At 43.2% G+C, this 20,430-nt stretch overlaps 1 protein-coding gene across 1 annotated transcript; it reads right to left on the bottom strand.

Moving 5' to 3' along the window:
• Nucleotides 1-455: 455 nt before the first annotated feature.
• ENKUR (enkurin, TRPC channel interacting protein) lies at nt 456-18,460 on the bottom strand. Its single transcript, XM_077490985.1, has 5 exons — nt 18,288-18,460; nt 12,763-12,908; nt 11,207-11,460; nt 4,435-4,581; nt 456-1,477 (listed from the first exon to the last, which is right to left on the bottom strand). Exons 1-5 carry the CDS (start codon nt 18,377-18,379, stop codon nt 1,304-1,306), a joined length of 813 nt encoding a protein of 270 aa, XP_077347111.1. The 5' UTR covers nt 18,380-18,460; the 3' UTR covers nt 456-1,303.
• Between the last annotated feature and the right edge of the window lie 1,970 nt (nt 18,461-20,430).

The following is a 20,430-nucleotide window of genomic DNA, read 5'->3' on the forward strand; positions in this document are numbered from 1 at the left end:
CAAAAGTCCGTTGCAGCCCACACACGATCGGATAGTCTGACGGACTCGGTCCTTCGGACTTTGGATGTTGAAAAGTCCGCTCGTGTGTACGCGGCATTAAGAGTTTACAACCAATTTAAGTTTTTTTGTTTGCTATATAGACACTTCAAAGAAAACTTGCCATTGGAGAAATACTGGAATTTCAGGCTTTAACATATGTACAGTATTATGGAGATCAAGCTTTTACAAGGCATTGGTAAAGCTTTTGGGAAGGTTTGAGCAGTTTCAAACTTATAGGCAAAACTGGTGACTGGTATTTGTCCTCTGCTTGCCTTCACTGGGCACATTTTCCACAGTTTAGGACTTTATACTCCTCTATCTGAATAATAACATTATTGTAAGAAAAAGAATCATCAACAAAAAACTCAATAGTAATGACATCTGGATTCATAGAACTCTATGTAAGAATATACAAATTAAAGTCATAGTGAAACCCTTTAATAGGAATCAAGAGGTTTTAAAAATGAAAGAAATCGTTTGTTAGAAATATATAAATTACTAAATCCCTGCAACTGAAGTTAGATATGGCTTTTTCTGCTTACTTTTAATGGTCCAGCTTTGACCAATGTAGGTATATATGTGCCATACTTGGTTAATCCCTGGAGAAGATGGAAATTACTGTAGTAGGTATCACTACTACAATGATCACCATTAGCTTCTAGGTCCTGTGCTGAGCGGTTCTCCTGCTGCTTGCTAAACACAGGAGGTTGCTCGCTTGGCATGGGTATCATGCAAAGCATTCTATGATTGGACGAAGTGAAGAGGTGGGGCAGTGACATTACGATCCCACAGATATGGAACATGCATACTTAGGCCCCTTTCACACTGGGGCGGTGGTAAAACGGTGCTATTTTTAGTGCCGCTTTACCGTCGTCTTAGCGGTGGTTTTACCCCCTACCAGTGGCCGAGAAAGGGTTAAAACCACCGCAAAGCGCTTCTGCAGCACCGCTTTGCTGGCGGTATAGCCATGCTGCCTCATTCATTTCAATGGGCAGGAGCGGTTAAGAAGCGGTATACACACCGCTCCTTCACCGCTCCAAAGAAGCTTCTAGCAGGACGTTTTTTACCGTCCTGCCAGTGCCCCACTCCAGGGTGCTTTGCAGATGCTATTTTTAGCGCTGTAGCACCTGCAAAGCCCCCCAGTGTGAAAGGGGTCTTACTGTACATTCATCCAAGCTGGACCAATTTGATTATGCAAAAAGACATACCTAAATTTCAGCTTTAACAAAAGGCTCTCTCCTTTATTTTGTGAGAAAAGTGATGTCTAGTTATTGGCTATGTAGATAATCTTGTGTCTGTCAATAGCATCAATATCTCGCTCCAGCAGTCTCATTTCTGCTTCCAGTTTCTCTTTGTAAGCCTTTTTGGGTGGTGTGTCAATCACAACGGAGAGGCCTTGGTACTCGTGGTGAAGCTCATCCCAGTTTTTCTTTAATCCCTACACAAAAAAAGGAAAATTTTAAAATATAAACTTCTGAATGGCCTTAAATCTGAGCGTCTGAAGATACAAGACTTTATGTTTCCAATTTCTAAGTCTGTGAAAAACCTGATTACATGATATAATACTCAAATTAAAGCAGACCTTGCATATAAAAAAGACACTACCTTAAAGCAATAACATTATAAAACATCAGAATTTTTTTTAAAAAAATGCTTACCTTAAAACACCAAAGACTGGGCCTTGCAGCTGGATTTGGAAAAACTGAGGTCCCCAAATATCAGTTCAGCTCTGCTCAGAAGCACGTTCTTAAGGTTTTTGGGATCCTCAGTATTTCCAGGGTCCTACAAGAGAACCTAGTGGTGTAACCAGTCTTGGATCCGGCAAGACTGCTCAGGCAGCCGTAGGGTTGCCACCTCATCCCTTTAAACCCAAACACATATGAATTGCACAGGTTCTGAGGCTGATTTAATGCAGATAAGGCACCAAGTAAGTTTAATTACCACCTTAATCAACCACAGAACCTGGTAATTAATATGTGTTCAGTTTTAAAGAGATGAGGTGGAAACCCTAGGCAGGTGCCTTAGAGAGTCAGGATGTGGGGGGCGGTGCTGGCGGATCTTGAAGGGTCATAATGGTGACCCCGTCTTTGCTCCAGGGGGCCTGTGTGGCCTCCCTGTCACACAAGGTTTTACACTGGAATAGGAGCAGTGGCGGCATTTACTGGAACCAAACTCTGTATTTTCTTCCTACAGGGAATTGGCCCCTGCCGCCTCTCTTGTCAAGGTTCCCCTGCCTACTGCTGCCTGAGCCCACTGTGTGTGCCTCTGCCCTCCTCCAGTACTTCCAGCTCCCCTCCTCTCCTATCCCGCCGGCCACTGCAGGGGATTGTTTCAGAATGAAGAGTAGGGAAGGTGCCGGTAAATATGTAATTTGCTGCCACCTTCCTTTTCTCAATGAAAACAGTAAGTGATCGGTATCGTGGCTCTGTGTTAATTCATAACTGAAGCACAGTGAACTGTGTTTATTATGCTTCGGTTTGTGAATAAACAGGGAGACAGCATAATACACCTAATGCAGGGGCCCTGGGTTAACCCTTGCTTAAGGAAGTCAAGCCTACTGCGGTGTAAGGTATTTTTCAATTTGTTCTTCTTTTATTGCTCCTAATTTGAGTTTTTTATTCACTGGGAGGGGGGGGGGGGGGGGGGCTGCGAGGTTAGAAAACCAAGCATTTTCTTGCATAATCCACATTGCAATGTTTATAGGATTTGCATTAGCAGAGCACGGATATACCTTTTGCCTAGAGTTGCACTTTGAAACAAGTGTTCATAAATCATTTTTATACATCATTGGGTTAATATTGACCCACTGGCTTTTGAAGGCAGTATTGTGCATAAAGAAGAAAGATTCACAGACTGAACAATAAATGATTACAATTTAATTGATAACTTTTAAATAAGACTTGTGTAAAAAAAAAAAGAAGGTATCTTGATCTGGCATGGTAGCTGTTACTAGTAATGTTGTTAGGGTTACAAGCACTGTGTACTTTTTTATGCGTTAGTTGGTATTCAATGTAACGACTTGGATATCCGCTCCCTCCATGGGCAGAGTGGCTGACCAGAATTTTGGATAGAAACTGGGTGGATGGTGGCCAAAGCCACAAAGTAGACACAGAAGGCTCGGCTTGTTTAGCAATTTTGAGAGCACTGAAAAGGGCCAAGGTACAGAGCCTAAGATACCGCCTGGTCCTCACCCAAGCTCCTAGTATTGAAGATGTTGCACTGCAGGCAGTGTTAGTTGCAGTCCTCCAGCTGAACATGCAGGCCATAACCAAGAGAAGATGAGACTTTCTTGCAGCGCTGGGGCACTGGACTTACACAGTAGCAGGGTACACAGGGAAATAACCAGAGAATGCACTAGGTTCATCAATTTGAATCCCAACCACTAACTGCCTGGAGTTTGCATGTTCTCCCTGTGCCTGCGTGGGTTTCCTCCGGGTACTCCGGTTTCCTGCCACACTCCAAAGGCATGCTGGTAAGCTAATTGGCTCCTGTCTAAATTGACCCTAGTATGAGTATATATGAATGTGCATTGGGGACCTTAGATTGTAAGCTCCTGAGGGCAAGGACTGATGTGAATGTACAATATATGCATAAATTAAAGGCACTATATAAATACCTGTAATAAAGAAAATAATATACACAGAGAGACAAACGAGAGACACAGACTGTTGTGGATAACAAGGAAGCTTGGGAAAGAGTGGTGCAGAGACAGTAGTAACAAGCTGGAGTGCAAAAACAGACACAGGTGTAGGAATACAGACTGCAGGAGGAGTACACAGAGTGAAAAGAGAAAGACACAAGGTAGGGAGCAAGTTGGGATTGGCTGGGAGCAAGGCTGGACATGAACTGGGACACACTGGGAGCAAGGCTGGAAATTAACTGGGACACACTGGGAGCAAGGCTGGAAGAAATAGGGATGTTGGGGATCAAAAAAGGCACAGAGAAACACACAGAGATTGCAAGGAGATCCAGCTGCTAGCCTGTGGATGCGTTGCTTGAAAACTGAGCAATCCGTGGGCTAGCCTTTTTAAAACAGCGCTCACTCTGTGATTGGCTGGACGCCAGTGGCTGCACTCAGGGGGAAAGATCCAGTGCTGGAGATTGCAACAAACAACCATAAGAACTGCCTTTTCTATTCTCTAGAACTTGTAAAGTCCATCCAAAAGTAATATTTCAGATTTTAGTAGATCTGAAATATTTCTTTTTAGTTCAATATAACAGGAGGAGCCCAACAGAGGACGACTTGTCCTCCATGGACAGAGAGATCTTGCTTATGAAGCAAGTAATAGATATAGGAAGCGAGGGGCTAACACGGTCCACCAGGCTCTACCTATCAATAAAGTATCACAGTGGGGTGGACTGACCCTTTAATGAAAAACAAAACAGACACATTACCTCTAGCACACTCTGTCTCTCTTCTTCGGACAGTTGTTTCATGGCGCCCATCTTAAGCCGTTCTTTCACATAAGCATCATATTCTTCCTGGGCTCTTCTCACTTCCTCGTTCCTCCTCACCAAGTATTCGGGGGTAGAACCAAAATCCTTTAGAAAAAAAATGATAGTGCTGAATTCTATTCTGTGAGGTTTCACATTTACTGATGTAGATGAGGAGAAAGGTTGTGCCAGAATTGGAGGTAAGAAAATATACTCTCCATGGGTTGTACGTCTTTTCAAAGCACCTGAAACTCTAACGTCTAGAGGGGAGCTGAGAGATTATTGTGCAAAATGAGCCAACATCCCATATTTGTAATATGGACAAAGACAAAATCCCTCAATTAGTATGGGACTTTTAAATAATAATTATTCATAAAATATAGTTTTATTGTAGTATAATTTAAAAAAGATTACCTTCTATCTTTCCCTCCCTGCTCTTTGGAGGGGGGGTCTACCTGTGGAGAGCAATCAATTGCTTGGCTCTCAATTGATTTTTTATGAAATCGGCTTCCTACCCTACATATGAGAAGCATTTTGTAAGTACATCATTAATGCCTGTGCATATTTTGTTTATTCTCTGTTTCTGGATATGTAATTTTTCTATGTTCTAAGATGGCGGATTTTGTGTCATAGATCATACTACATTACTTGCAGAGTTCTCCCTGAAGAAGGAGCTATTATGACTCTGAAACGTATTGGACGTTTTTCTAGGCATGTACAATATATGTGACGTATACAGATTATTGTATTGTATGACCCTGTACTTACTAGACATGTGCGGTTCGTTTCGTACAAATCGAAAATTAATACGAATTTCCGAAAATGTGTGCATTCGGAAGCATCCGAAATACAAATTTCTATGCTTCCAAATTGTATACACAATACAAATTTCTATGACGAATTTAGGATCCACGTGTTTGCTGTGTACTCCACATGGTTTCTGGCAAACTGCAAATTGGACTTCTCATGGCTTTCTTTCAACAATGATTTCTTCTTGCCACTCTTCCATAAAGGCCAGATTTGTGGAGTGCACGACTAATAGTTGTCCTGTGAACAGATTCTCCCACCTGAGTTGTGGATCTCTGCAGCTCCTCCAGAGTTACCATGGGCCTCCTGGCTCTTCTCTGATTAATGCTCTTCTTGCCCGGCCTATCAGTTTAGGTGGACGGCCATGTCTTGGTAGGTTTGCAGTTGTGCCATACTCTTTCCATTTTCGGATGATGGTTTGAACAATGCTCTGTGAGATGTTCAAAGCTTGGGATAATTTTTTATAACCTAACCCTGCTTTAAACTCCTCCTCAACTTTATCCCTGACCTGTCTGGTGTATTCCTTGGCCTTTGTGATGCTGTTTGTTCACTAAGGTTCTCTAACAAACCTTTGAGGGCTTCATAAAACAGCTGTATTTATACTGAGATTAAATTAAACCCAGGTGGACTAATAGGCGACTTCTGAAGGCAATTTGTTCCACTAGATTTTAGTTAGGGGTATCCGAGTAAAGGGGGCTGAATACAAATGCACGCCACACCTTTCAGATATTTTGTTGTAAAAAAATTAGAAAAACAATTATGTGCCACTTTGTGTTGGTCTATCACCTAAAATCCCAATAAAATACATTTTATGTTTTTGGTTGGAACATGACAAAATGTGGACAATTTCAAGGGGTGTGAATACTTTTTCAAGGCACTGTATAATAGATCCATTAATCTGAATTGCTCCCAAACATTTGACAACCTGACACACATCACAGTCCGTCCACACAGATAATTGTACGACAAATAGAAGAAAAGCCGCGTACACACGGGCGGATTGTATGGCCTACTTAGTCCGTCATACAATCCGACGGACAGTCCGTCATACTTTCGAATGAACAGACTTGACCACACACGGATGCACAAACAGTCCGTCGAAAGCTTGCGCGATGACGTGTACAGCACGTATGACGGGACTAGAAATAGGAAGTCCAATACACAGCAATGCAACCTTCGGCCGTGTAAATCCTTTCTGAGCATGCGCCATTCTTAGTCCGTCGAACTAGCCTACTGACGAGCGGATTGTCCGCTGAAACCAAAGTATGACGGACAGTATTACGGAAATTCCGAAATACTTAGTACGCCAGACTGCACGCTGAAAAAGTCAGCTGAAGCCCACACACGAGCGGACTGTCCGCTGAAATGTGTTGCGACGGACTAAGTTGGCCATACAGTCCGCCCGTGTGTACGCGGCTAAAGAGAGGAAGTGACTACTCCATCCTCAAACAATTTTGCAAACGCTCGTGCCAATATGAGTGACCTCCAAAAGCATGGTAATGGAAAGGCAGATGGTATATCCCAATTAGAAAAACCTCCAGAAAGACGTCCTCCCTGTGAGAGGTCCCCCACCGAGTCTAATGTAACTATAATTTTGTTGGCAATTTTGTACACCAATCTACTTCCCTGGGTTACATTTGTTTCTCAGTTTTGAGCGACCATACAATGAAATTGACAGTGAGAAACTATTAATACCTCCTTCAATGCCAGCTAAATGTTATTTTTAATAAATTCTCATTTTAATAACTTGATCAGCTAAAGCTGAAATATGTGAAATAACAAGGCTGACAGATGTTTGTGGTTTGAAACTGAGAGGAAGTTCCACATTTTTTTTTAATAAGCCCTCGTCCATATTGGAGCAACTTGTCAGGCAATTTGGCAATTCAAATCGCATTGCAAGTCGCACCCTATTGCAAGCGATGGTACAGTTCAAAACGGTGTGTTGCCGGCTTTGTGGTGCCGCATTGATTTGAAAAAGTAGTTCCTGCACTAGTTTGGGCGATTTTGGGTGTAACTTGCATAGACATCTGTGAATAAAGCCACACAGATGTCTTCAAAGTTGCAGTAACATGCGGCTTTGAAATCATACGATTTAAGATGAAGTTGAACAATTTCAAAGCTGCGTTCAATGAAAAAGAGGGGTAAAGCTGCCAAGTGTATGGTCAGCTGATGGATTGCTATACACAGTGTCAGAACCAGAATCTAGTCAAACACAGAATGGATTTAGGTGCTCTCAGGGAGAATGACCTGCATGTCTGGGACGTGTTTGAAATGTATATAGTATATCAAGAGATAGGAATAAAAGCAAAGCAATATCATTCATGGAGAAAAGATTAAAAGTGAACAGTGCTCCATAGAATACAGTCTAAAATGTAAACACTGCCTTCCAGGTACTACACAAAGGTATGTTAGAAGCAAACCACTAATGCCTGTGTACACCAGCTCCAAAGATAACAAGACTTTAACCACTTCAATACCAGCCATTTAGACACCTTCCTGCCCAGGCCAATTTTCAGTTTTCAGCGCTGTTGCAATTTGAATGACAATTGCGCCGTCATGCTACACTGTACCCAAACAAATATTTTATCATTTTGTTCCCCACAAATAGAGCTTTCTTCTGGTTGTATTTGATCACCTCTGCGGTTTGTATTTTTTGCGCAAAAAAAAGACCGAAAATTTTGAAAAAAAAAAAAAAGTTTTTCTTTGTTTCTGTAAATTTTTTTGTAATTAAGTATGTTTTCTTCTTCAGTGATGGGCACTGATATGGCTGCACTGACGGGCACTGATGATGGGCACTGATAGGCGGCACTGATAGGTGGCACGGATGGGCACTGATAGGTGGCACTGATTGACACTGGTGGCACTGATGGGTGGCATCGCTGGGCATCATATGTTATATAATGGTGCCAGTCACTGCCCATTTGTGGATGGCCATGGGGTACATACCTGGCCATCCACATGTTGCCCCCTTCCCTGGTGGTCCTGGCGGCTTTCCTGGTGGTCTAGTGTGGGCTTCCGAGTGGGGGTTGCGCTGATAAATAATCAGCGCAGACCTCCCCTGTCAGGAGAGCTGTCTGTCAAACGTGAGTGAGGAGAAGCCGATCAACGGCTTTTCCAGTTGACATCGTGAGCAGCCTTGATTGGACACAGCAGATCATGTGGCAAAGAGCCTCCGCTGGAGGCTCTTTACCGAGATCGGTGGAGTGGTGTGTCAGACTGGCACACCGCTCCACCGATCGCTGCAATGCGTGCCCCCACGGGCACACGGCGGCTGTTATCCTGAAGTACGTCATATGATGCCCAGTCAGGATAACAGAACCACTTCCTGGACGTCAATCTGCTATTGACCAGGCAGGAAGTGGTTAAAGAGACATTGTCCCTTTGGCCGTTGTGGCATAAAAAATTGCAAATATATATATATATATATATATATATATATATATATATATAAATATATATATACAGTATCTCACAAAACTGAGTACACCCCTCACATTTTAAATTTTATTATATCTTTTCATGTGACAACACTGAAGAAATGAAACTTTGCTACAATGTAAAGTAGTGAGTGTACAGCTTGTATAACAGTGTAAATTTGCTGTCCCCTCAAAATAACTCAACACACAACCATTAATGTCTAAACCACTCGCAACAAAAGTGAGTGCAACCCTGAGGGAAAATGTCCAAATTGGGCCCAAAGTGTCAATATTTTGAGTGGCCACCATTATTTTCCAGCATTGTCTTAACCCTCTTGGGCATGGACTTCACCAGAGCTTCAGGGGTTGTCACTGAAGTCCTCTTCCACTCCCCCATGACGACATCACAGAGCTGGTGGATGTTAGAGACCTTGCGCTCCTCCACCTTCCGTTTGAGGATGCCCCACAGATGCTCAATAGGGTTTAGGTCTGGAGACATGCTTGGCCAGTCCATCACCTTTACTCTCAGCCTCTTTAGCAAGGCAGTGGTCATCTTGGAGGTGTGTTTGGGGTCATTATAATGTTGGAATACTGCCCTGAGGCCCAGTCTCCAAAGGGAGGGGATCATGCTCTGCTTCAGTATGTCACAGTACATGTTGGCATTCATGGTTCCCTCAATGAACTGCAGCTCCCCAGTGCCGGCAGCACTCATGGAGTCCCAGAACATGACACTCCCACCACCATGCTTGACTTTAGACAAGACACACTTGTCTTTTTACTCCTCACCTGGTTGCTGCCACACACGCTTGACACCATCTGAACCAAATATGTTTATCTTAGTCTTATACAGACCAATTTGATGCAGTGTGCAACGTATGGTCTAAACACTGACAGGCTGCCCCCCCCCCCCCCATCCCTTCAACCTCTGCAGCAATGCTAGCAGCACTCATACGTCTATTTCCCAAAGACAACCTCTGGATATCACGCTGAGCACGTGCACTCAACTTCTTTAGTCGACCATGGCGAGGCCTGTTCTAAGTGGAACCTGTCCTGTTAAACCTCTGTATGGTCTTGGTAAACCATGCTGCAGCTCAGTTTTAGGGTCTTGGCGATCCTCTTATAGCCTAGGCCATCTTTATATGGAGCAACAATTGATTTTTTCAGATCCTTGAGAGGGCTTTCACACTGCGCTGCCCATAGCGTTGGCGCTAAAACGCCGCTATTTTTCACACTGGAGACAATGGTGCAGCAGTTTGAGGGTGGATTGCAGGCGCTATTTCTAATGCTATAGTGCCTGCAAAATGCCCTCGGTGTGAAAGGGGTCTTAGAGAGTTCTTTGCCATGATTTTCCATGTTTAACTTCCAGTGACCAGTATGAGAGAGTGAGAGTGATAACAGCAAAATTTGACACACCTGCTCCCCATTCACACCTGAGACCTTGTAACACGAGTCACATGACACCGGGGAGGGAAAATGGCTAATTGGGCTCAATTTGGACATTTTCAGTTAGGGGTGTACTCACTTTTACGGAAAGGTTTCTTCACAGTAAGAGCTGTGAAAATGTGGAATAGACTCCTGCCAGAGGTGGTTCTGGCCAGCTCAGTAGATTGCTTTAAGAAAGGCCTGGATACTTTCCTGAATGTACATAATATAACTGGGTACTAACATTTATAGGTAAAGTTGATCCAGGGAAAATCTGATTGCCTCTTGGGGGATCATTAAGGAATTTTTTTCCCCTGCTGTAGCAAATTGGAGCATGCTCTGCTGGGGGTTTTTTTTTCCTTCCTCTGGATCAATTGTGGGCATAAAAGTGGGTATATTGGATTGTACGATTATTTTTTATTTTATTTATTTGTTTTGAAGGTTGAACTGGATGGACTTGTGTCTTTTTTAAACCTGACTAACTATGTAACTATGTATATATATATATATATATATATATATATATATATATATATATATATATATATATATATATATATATATATATATAATATATAATGTTTGGGGGTCCTAAGTAATCTTCTAGCAAATAAATGCAGATTTTTACATGTGAGAAATGTCAGAACTGGCTTGCGGGTAAAGTGGTTAAACTCCATGGGTTGTTTCAGAAGGTAAGAGTTCACATATACTTTAATGCTGCACTTTTACTGGCATGCACATAAATACTGGAGATGTAAAGTGCACATAGTTTGTGTTTTAAAATAATGGAATACACTGTACATCCCCCCTGTGCCTATTATACCAACATTAAAACCATCTCAGCGTATGCACGTGATTGACATGTTTGATAGATAGATATCCCCTGTCCATGCATTAGGCCTAGACTTAGGCGCATTCTATGGGACTATCACAATAACAGCTTTCCAGCAGTCAGGATGCTGAGTAAGTAGAGACGTTAATGTCATCTTGAGATGACTGATGGCAAGCATTCCTTATCTGAGTGTATAAATTAATTATGTGATATTTCCTGTTGGTAAAAGCCTGTGTGGTGGTAACTGCTATATTACCTTCCTTTTGATATATTTAGGAACGAGTCCTGAGGCTTCGAGGAGATGCTTGTCCCCTTTTTTGGTGTCCACATAGATGGGCTGTGGCTTTTTAGGTACAGCCATGACCGCTTCAGCTACATTGGTTTTAATGAAACTTTTGTTAGTTTGCACGCCCAGGATTGGCTGCTCTGCTCTTGTGGGAACTGGGGGCCGCTTCTTGTCTTCCACTAGGCATCTTGGGGGTCTTCCTGTAGAGTCAAGCAAAGCACTTTCTTGTTGTGCACAAGAAAGGCAGACGTGATTAGTAGCAAATAACACACTTCCCAATGTCCTTATATATTAAAACTGATCATCTTTACCTTAGGTTCACATTGATGTAGCTCTGAAAGCAGCATTTTGCGTGGACAAGGCAGCCCATTCATTTGAATGTAGGGTTTCCACCTGTCCGGGATTTGAATTATGTGTCCGGGTTTCAGGTGGACTGCAATCCGGACACATTATTTAGACTGGGCTGTGGCTCCACAAGTAACCAAGATAGTCACACACACATTTGTTGCCGTCCAGGAGCTGTGGGCAGCTGTTTGGGGGCAGGTTTGGCATCACTGCGGGGGCAGGGTGATGATGTCAGCATAAGCGATGTGGCCACACCCACTGTTCGCTGTGGCAAGCTAAGCACGCCACATTACTATTCTCTTTAGGGCACCCAAAGGTGTCCCAGGCTGCTAAAGAGTTCAGGTTTGGCTTGAAGAAAAGGTGGCAACCCTATTTGAATGGGCTGTCGTGCCTTCTGAAACGCAGAGAAAAGGGTCCCTGCACCAGTGTTGGCGCATCCATTAGGGGCCTATGGGCATCACCCACCATCCATGCGTCCAGCCCCCTAATCTACATGCAGGGTGCCAGATGCATGGATTCCAATAGGGGGGGGGGAGTGTTTTTTTGGAAGCACGTGATTAGAGCCAGAGGCCTATAATTAGTCTTCAAAAAAGCGTGGGCTCGGGGCACAGAGCACTGCGCTTTGAGCCCACCCAGTTGTGTGACAATAGTGAATCATTTTTAGTTATTGTTATACTGATTCTGCATCCTAGCCAATCAGGAAGCAGGTCCTGAGACCCATTTCCTGATTGGCTGAGACTACCCTATTGGCCGAGGGAGGAGACACACTGCGAGGAAACCGCCGTGATGCCGAGGAGGAGATGCACAGGCCGCGATGCCAAGAAGGAAACACAGGGGAAGCCAGCCACCCGTTGCCATCGGGAAGCGCTGCCCAGGGTAAGTATTGCAGGTGACCGACCCTGACCCAGAGAATATATATTACCAGCCGCCACTGCCCTGCACCATTTCTGGAATTGCAGCTCGCACAAGAACCGCCACAAGTGCAGTGCGGTTCCCAGTGCGGGAGCAATTTCCACTGTGTGCGGAGTACCATTAGGATTAATGGCACCCAACACGTTTTACTGTGTGGGAACAGGTTGCGGTCCTGTAGGGGCTATTAACTGCACAGAGTGTGAACCCTCTCTACCCCTCTCCAACCCATAGACAGCGGAGGAGGGGATAGGGTGTAACATGTTGCTTACTTTGGGCCAGTGTTGCCTCTTTTGTGTGTTTGTGTAAGTATTCCTTTGGGGATGGGACCTCGACTTTCGCTGGTCCCATGGTCCTGTGTGCAGTTTTATTCTTCTGCTCCTCTACTTTAACGGAATCCCTGAAGTTAGATATGTATCTAAAAAGAAAAAAAAAAACAGGTTAAAAAATGAAATATTTACAGATATAGGAACATGAATTAGGGCCGATTCACACCAGAACACAGTGCGGGAAAGGTGCATTGTGTACTGCCTGTACTTCCGTACACACTGTCTTTGCGATCTGTTGTGCAGGTGCCAATACATTGTTTACTGCACTCCAAAGGCAGATCACAAATGCAGTGCGTTTGCAGGCACCAGATTGCACGGTACAGCAATACCATGTTTTTCAAAAGTAGTGCATGCACTACTTTTTGTGCGTTCCGGTGCGATCTTCAGCAGGCTGCAAATGTGCACTGCAGAGAAATGCACAGGAATCACACAGGAACGGGGTCTGCATTCCTGTGCGACTGCAGTGTGAACCAGGGGGTGTTAAAAGCAGGCAGTTAAGCTGCAGTTTTTTGCCCCCCCCCAACCCCCACCTAAACAAGGGCATGCATCCTTGATGACGCACTGCGAGAGGGGCAAAACCCAATTTCTGGTTCCCTAACCAACGACGTCACTTCTGCCATCCGTGGTACGCTCGTGGCAAACCCGGAAGAGCCCTTGCTAGTATTGAAACGCCTGTTTCAATATTTTCATTTTGTAAGTGAATTTTAGCCTCTTCAGCCCCGGAAGGTTTACCCCCCTTCATGACTAGGGCATTTTTTGCAATATAGCGCTGTGTTACTTTGACAATTGTGCGGTCGTGCAACACTGTACCCAAATAAATATGTAATTTTTTTCCCCCCACAAATAGAGCTTTCTTTTGATGGTATTTGATCACCTCTGCGGTAATTTTTTGCTTTATAAAAAAAAAAAAAGACCAACAATTTTGAAAAAAAAAGAAAAAGATATTTTTTATTTTATGCTATAAAACATATCCAATAAAAAAATTTAAAAAAATATAATTTCTTTATCAATTTAGGAAATATGTATTCTGCCACATGTTTTTGGTAAAAAAAAAAAAAAAAATCCCAATAAGTGTATATTGATTGGTTTGCGCTTGGGTTGCACCGATACTAGGAAGTGCAGTCGTTCTAAATCTGAGGGCTAGATCTGAAATGAGGGGAAGTTCTGCTGATTTTACCAATCACGTGCAAACTAAAATGCTGTTTTTTATTTTCCTTCCATGTACCCCTCAGATCTACAGCGACTTTACTTCCAAGTGCACTTGCAGTGCAAAGTGGATTTTCCTTTTCGTAAAAAACCCCCTTGCTTTTTATTTTAGTGTTTCAGGGCAGAGCAATGTTGTTAATAAACATTGCCGGCTGCTTTTTTTTTATTTTATTTTTTTGACAGCTCCAGTTACCGGACTTCTTTAACACTGGGGAGACCCACTGACAGCTCAAATAACCGAGCCTGAAAGTATCGGTTTCAGGTATTGGTGCATTTGCACGAGTACCAATACTTGTGCAAATACTCGGTATAAGCACCGATGCCGATACTAGTATCGGTGCAACGCAAGCGCAAACCAATCAATATACACTTATTGTTTTTTTTTTTTTTACCAAAAACATGTAAATAACCCCCTTTGTTTCTTTTTGTATATTTCTGTTTCTTCATATCTGTAGATCAAAGGGATGAACAAATATTCCTCTGTTTAACCCCTTAATAACCCTTAATTTACTCTAATCAGCCTTAATTAACTCCCTATTCTCCTCCATTTAATTATTATTTTCCTGCTTTCTTTATTTTGTTCACGTCTATTTTATAAACGATAAACAACTAAAACTTTTTTTTTTTGCTTTGTTAGTGAATATTTTTACACATATATAGTAACATATATTTACACATTTCACACTGAAAGAATCTAAATTAAAAAAAGAATTGATTCATTTCATTTGTAAATAACTTTTCAATGATTTGTACCATTACTGACAGCTGAAGTTAAAACAAAACAGATGCGCTAGGTATCGGTAATTGGTATCGGCGAGTACTTAAAAAAAAAAAAAAGTATCAGACCTCGTACTCATTGTAAAAAAAATGGTATTGGTGCATCCCTAGTTTGTGCACAAGTTATAGTGCCTACAACCTATGGGATATTTGATGGAATTTTCTTTTATTAGTAATGGCGGGGATCAGTGATTTTTAGCGGGACTGCAACATTGCGGTGGACAAATCTGACACTAAGTGACACCTTTTGGGGACCAGTGACAATAATACAATGGTCAGCACTGTCAATGTACTAATGACACAGAGCAGGGAAGGGGGTTGACAGCAGGGGTGATTAAAGGGTTAAATGTGCTCCTAGGGAGTGCTTTCTAACTGTGGGGAAGGTGCTTTACCTGGGGGAAGACAGAGATCTGTGTTCCTGCTTAGCAGAAACACAAAATCCCCATCTTCCCCCTTACAAAACGGTGGTCTGCCTCTTTTGAGAACAATTGCAGGGTGCTGGTGAACATTGTGTCCTCTGGACCCTTTGATTGGCTCCTGCTGTGTCCAATCCCAGTGGGAGCGGGTGGCAGGCGGTGTGTGCAAGTCACAGTGCACAAAATCGCATACAGATATGTGATTTTGCGCAGGAGGGTTGCCCTGATGCAGTATATATGGGGTGGTCCAGAAGAGGTCAAACCTATTTTATACAGTACTTCACTTTGAGCTGCTCTTAAGAAAAAGAAAGTCCCCCAGACTGCATATATTTATTGATTGCATCATTATTTGGATTAGGAAATTTTTCACAATATTTGGACTTTTAATATATTTTGTGTCACTTGAATTATTCATTTATTTATATCAAATTTTTGTTGTACTATATTGTTTGGCAACACTGTAAGCGCTGTAATTTTGAAAATTTAAGGGCATGAAGCAAAATGCTGCAACAAAACCTAAACAGCAGGTGGCGCCGCCCTGCAATGGCGTGGCAGATACAGGTAAGCAGACAGTGAGGAGGTGACATGTCGCTTCCTCACCATCTATCAAACACCTCTAAAAATCTATCCACCCCAGAAATATTTTCAGATGGAAGCCAATGACTGCTGCATGTATGAACGAGCCCTAAATCTTCCAGAAACACATGGAAAATAATGTAACAATTTAAAGTGTATGTAAAGCCATTCTTTTTTTGATTTGGATAAAATAATCAGGGGTTAAAACCCCTGTCAGGTATGTGTCGCTGTTTGTGTCCCCCACGGGGAGAGTCGCCCTCTCTGTTTGTCTCAGTGACTACTGTCTGCTGCACTATGGAAAGTAATGGGAAAGCCAACATCCTTGAGTCGTCACAGGAACAGGAAGTTAGGGAAAATCTTCCAATGGGGACACCTATTCTTGTGACAGCCCTCTTACTTCCTGTTGTGTGTCTGGGACAGGACATGAAGGGAAATCTGCTGTCGGGATATAGACAGCAGAAAAAATGAAGGGGGCCACAACCATTCTGTATGATATCTATGAAGAAAAAAGTTTGTGCTTTAATTATACTTTAACCACTTAAGCCCAGGACCATTTGGCTGGCCAAAGACCAGAGCACTTTTTCGATTCGGCACTGCGTCGCTTTAAGTGACAATTGCGCGGTCGTGCGACGTGGCTCCCAAACAAAATTGACGTCCTTTTTTTCCACAAATAGCGCTTTCTTTTGGTGGTATTTGATCGCCTCTGCGGTTTTTATTTTTTGTGCTATAAACAAAAAAAGAGCGACACTTTTGAAAAATAACACATAATTTTGTACTTTTTGCTGAATTAAATAGCTCCAATTTTTTTTTTAAAAAAGCAGATTTTTTTCCTCAGTTTAGGCCGATATATATTCTTCTACATATTTTTGGTAATAAAAAAAAATCGCAATAAGCGTATATTGATTGGTTTGCACAAAAGTTATAGCGTCTACAAAATAGGGGATAGATTTATGGCATTTTTATTGTTATTATTTGTTTTACTAGTAATGGCGGTGATCTGCGTTTTTTATTGGGACTGCAACATTATGGCGGACAGATCGGACACATTTGACACATTTTTGGGATCATTGCAAGCTATACAGGGATCAGTGCTATAAAAATGCACTGATTACGTTGCAAATGTCACTGGCAGGGATAGGGTTAACTGTGTTCCCTAGTGTGTGTTCTAACTGTAGGGGGAGGGGACTGACTAGAGGAGATGACAGATTGCTGTTCCCAGCTAGTAGGAACTCTTGATCTGCCTCTTCTCTCCTCACAGAATAGGGATTTGTGTGTTTACACACACACACACACACACACACACACACACACACACACACACACACACACACACACACACATCCCTGTTCTGGCTCTCGTACCCGCGATCGCATGTGGCCGGAGCTCATCACGACCACGCACATCGGCACCCCCACAGTGCAGCGTGTACACGCCTGCTATCCCGCTTAAAGGAGCTGACTTACAGCTACAACAGTTTGCGGGATCGTGCCAACCTGCCGCAGTATAATGACGGCGGCTGGTCGGCAAGTGGTTAAAAAGCGGAACAAAAAATGCACCTCCTTTTCAAAGCAATAGGAAACACATAAAAAATGCACCATGGTTGCGTTTTTGTGCGCTTTTTTAGTTAGATGTCCATGTTTCACAGGTGCATGTTGGGAGTCAAGCAACCAGAATATGTACCAAAAATGTATATGCTTTTTTACTGCATTTTTTCAGCAAAGCAGTTGGAAAAGGCCCTAAATCTATCTGCATATTGCCATGGCCTAAATCTATCTGCATGTTGCCATGGCGGTGATGGTGAACCCTGGTACCCCAGATGGCTTGATTTCCCATGATACTCATGCACTCTGCAGTGTAGTTGAGCATCATGGGAAATGTAGATCCACAACATCTGGGGTGCCAAGGTTCGCTATCACCGCGCTACGGCAACATGCAGTTTGGCGTGCGCACAACTGCCCCACAGGTGCCGATGCATGTCAGTAGGAATTTTTGGCACCCCCCCCCCACTTTTACTAAAATGCAGTGCGTTTCAGTGCGGGTCAGAAACGCACCTAGGCTGAACGTCCAGCATTGAAACTCACAGTTCCTGCTGGAGTACACTGATCACAGCGGGTCACTCGCTTGGCACTTTGTCCATTGAGAAAACATCTTGCATTCTTTTCACAGTACAAGGCGTTCTATGATTGGAGGAGGGGACATTGTGACATTAATTAATACAAAGAACACTACATGGAATAACCTAAACATCCCCCAAAAAAAACACACCTAATAATTTTTTTAAAAAAAACGGCACAATGAGCAAAATTTTCAGCTTCAGCGCGATTGGTACATTTGTGGCGAAATCAATCATGCCACAATCACTGCACTCATCCCTAGAGAAGAAAACTGTAATATCTTAAGAACTGAATTTAAAATGCAGGAAGGCAGGAGTCGTTTTCATCATTTCTAGGGACAAATAACTCGTCATCGGATACATTCGATGGGCCAGCTCACCTGGGTGCTTTGTAAATTTTGACCTCCTCTTTGGGGATGAGATTATAAATGTTCTCCACGGGTTCTGCCATGTCCTTCATCTTTGTGAACATTCAGGATCACAGAAAGAAAAGTGCCTGTCCTCTCCAGGGGAAGAAACAGCTCCAGCCTGGATTGTTGTCACTACCGTTGCCTTAGCAACCGTTTCCACAAGCTGCTCTTGTCTTGTCTTTTTTTCTAACAAGCTTTATTCAGCTGACTCAGATTACACAACCTGCACCTATTACTCACCTTTCATTGAAAGATCATTCAGAGAGCTCCAGAGCCCTCTATAAACAACAGAGAAATATCCAATATATTCAATGATGGGCGAATGCCACATAGGGCACTTTTCAGTACGGGGGCCACGTTGTGTGTTTTACAAATATTTGTTGCCCGAAAACAAATCAGTTTAATAAAATTTAAATAATTGAATACGCTTCACTTGGAGAAAGAACTTCAGTAAACCAAAGCAAAGAAATTCCAAATAAAATTAAGACGTTGATAAAGGCCGAACAAAAATAAATTCAGTCTTAATGCCGGTTTACACTTATGCTCTGCGAATTCAGGGCGAATTTAAAGCGTAACGCGGTGCAAATTTGGATTTCAATTTCTGCTTGCCATGTGCAATTTCAATGTGAATTTAGTGCGAATTTGTGAGGGGAGTGATCACATCTGCGATTTGATTTTCTATAAAATCTAGGCAAAAACAAAAAAGTTTTGCAGTGTTCACACTGGACTGCGATTTCAATCCGATCCCGTAGAAGTCTATAGAGCTGAAATTCGCACCACAACGCAATAAACTTGCACAGGACCCAATTTGCACCGCATATATGTGAACAGCCTTTATTGGAAATAATGATTTTTTTAACATGACATGCGAATCTATGCTTTTCGGGTTTGCATCTGATCCACATAGAATTAGCATAAGACTCCTTTCACACTGAGGCTTTCAGGCATTTTAGCGCGTGAAATAGTGCCTGTAAACTGCCTCCCATTCATTGCAATGGGTGCTTTCACACTGGGGCGGTGCACTTGTGAGACGTTAGAAAAAGTCCTACAAGCAGCAACTTTGGGGCAGTTTGGGAGCGCTGTATACCAAGCTCACAAAACACCCCTGCCCATTGCAATAAATGGGCAGCACTTCAGAATCGGAAGCGTTGCAACACAATAGTTTTTAACCACTTCTTTGGGCAGTGGCGTAACTAGAACCTTCAGGGCCCCAATGCAAGAAACCATGAAGGGTCCCCCTGAACCCCAGCCAGGGCCCTTCCCTCCGAGTCCGGCAGTGGAACTCCAGGGCGTGGTCACAGGTATGACCTTTGTGAGCCCTGTAGTTCTACCACTGGTTGAGGAGAACAGACATTGGACTGAGCGGCAATGCATGGAGCAGGAGAGGGGTACTCTGAGGACACAGGTCATGCGGGGAATGCACAACTAAAGAGCAGCCAGTGCGTTAGTAGAGCATGGAGCTCTGCTAGTCACCCTCTGCTTCCAGCCACCCGTGTGCATGGTGCACTGGTACCCCTAGCTGCCTATGCTGCTGCCGGCCATATGTAGAGGGGGCTGCATGGGCCCCCTGCATCACAGGGCCCAGTTGCGGTCGCAACTGCTGCACCCCCTATAGTTACGCCCCTGTCTTTGGGGTTAAAAGCGACCCGCTAACGCCCGAAAAGCAGTGCAAAAGTGCAGCTTAAACAGTGGTAAAGCGTCGCTAAGTAAACTGGTACTAAACCTTTCTTGTCAGAGTCACCTTTACATCAGGATCCCCATCAGAGTCCACCCATACATAGGGGTCTCCCCATCAGTGTCCCCCCTTACATCAGAGTCCCCATCAGCCCTTTTCACATGTTTGCGCGTTTATGGTGCAACAGTGTAGGGCAGTCCATTAACTTGAATGGGCTGATCTACGCTCCATAAATGTGCCAAGGTAGCTCCTGTACCTTTTTTTTGGAGCAGACTTTGGCGCATTTTATGAACAGCATGTTTATCGAGGGACTTTTTCTAGTGCATTTGGTGTGCCAAAGAAAAAATGGCAACCAAACGCACGTTCCACATTTTGGAGTGTTTTTGCCTTTCTCTTGAAATGTGCATTTCTGCATGTGTTTCCACCACGGTTAGATAA

Source organism: Lithobates pipiens, unplaced genomic scaffold, assembly GCF_037356315.1.
Source record: "Lithobates pipiens isolate NorthernLeopardFrog02 unplaced genomic scaffold, aLitPip1_a1.2 Scaffold_19, whole genome shotgun sequence".
Taxonomy (NCBI): domain Eukaryota; kingdom Metazoa; phylum Chordata; class Amphibia; order Anura; family Ranidae; genus Lithobates; species Lithobates pipiens.

Excerpts from the sequence above, each read along its gene's own strand:
- ENKUR (XM_077490985.1), bottom strand. The coding sequence starts at position 18,379 with ATGTTCACAAAGATGAAGGACATGGCAGAACCCGTGGAGAACATTTAT. Across the intron at positions 11,461-12,762 it reads AGAGGCAACACTGGCCCAAA|AAAGTGCTTTGCTTGACTCT; the intron begins GTAAGCAACATG and ends GTGCACAACAAG. Across the intron at positions 1,478-4,434 it reads AGAGACAGAGTGTGCTAGAG|GGATTAAAGAAAAACTGGGA; the intron begins GTAATGTGTCTG and ends TTTTTTGTGTAG.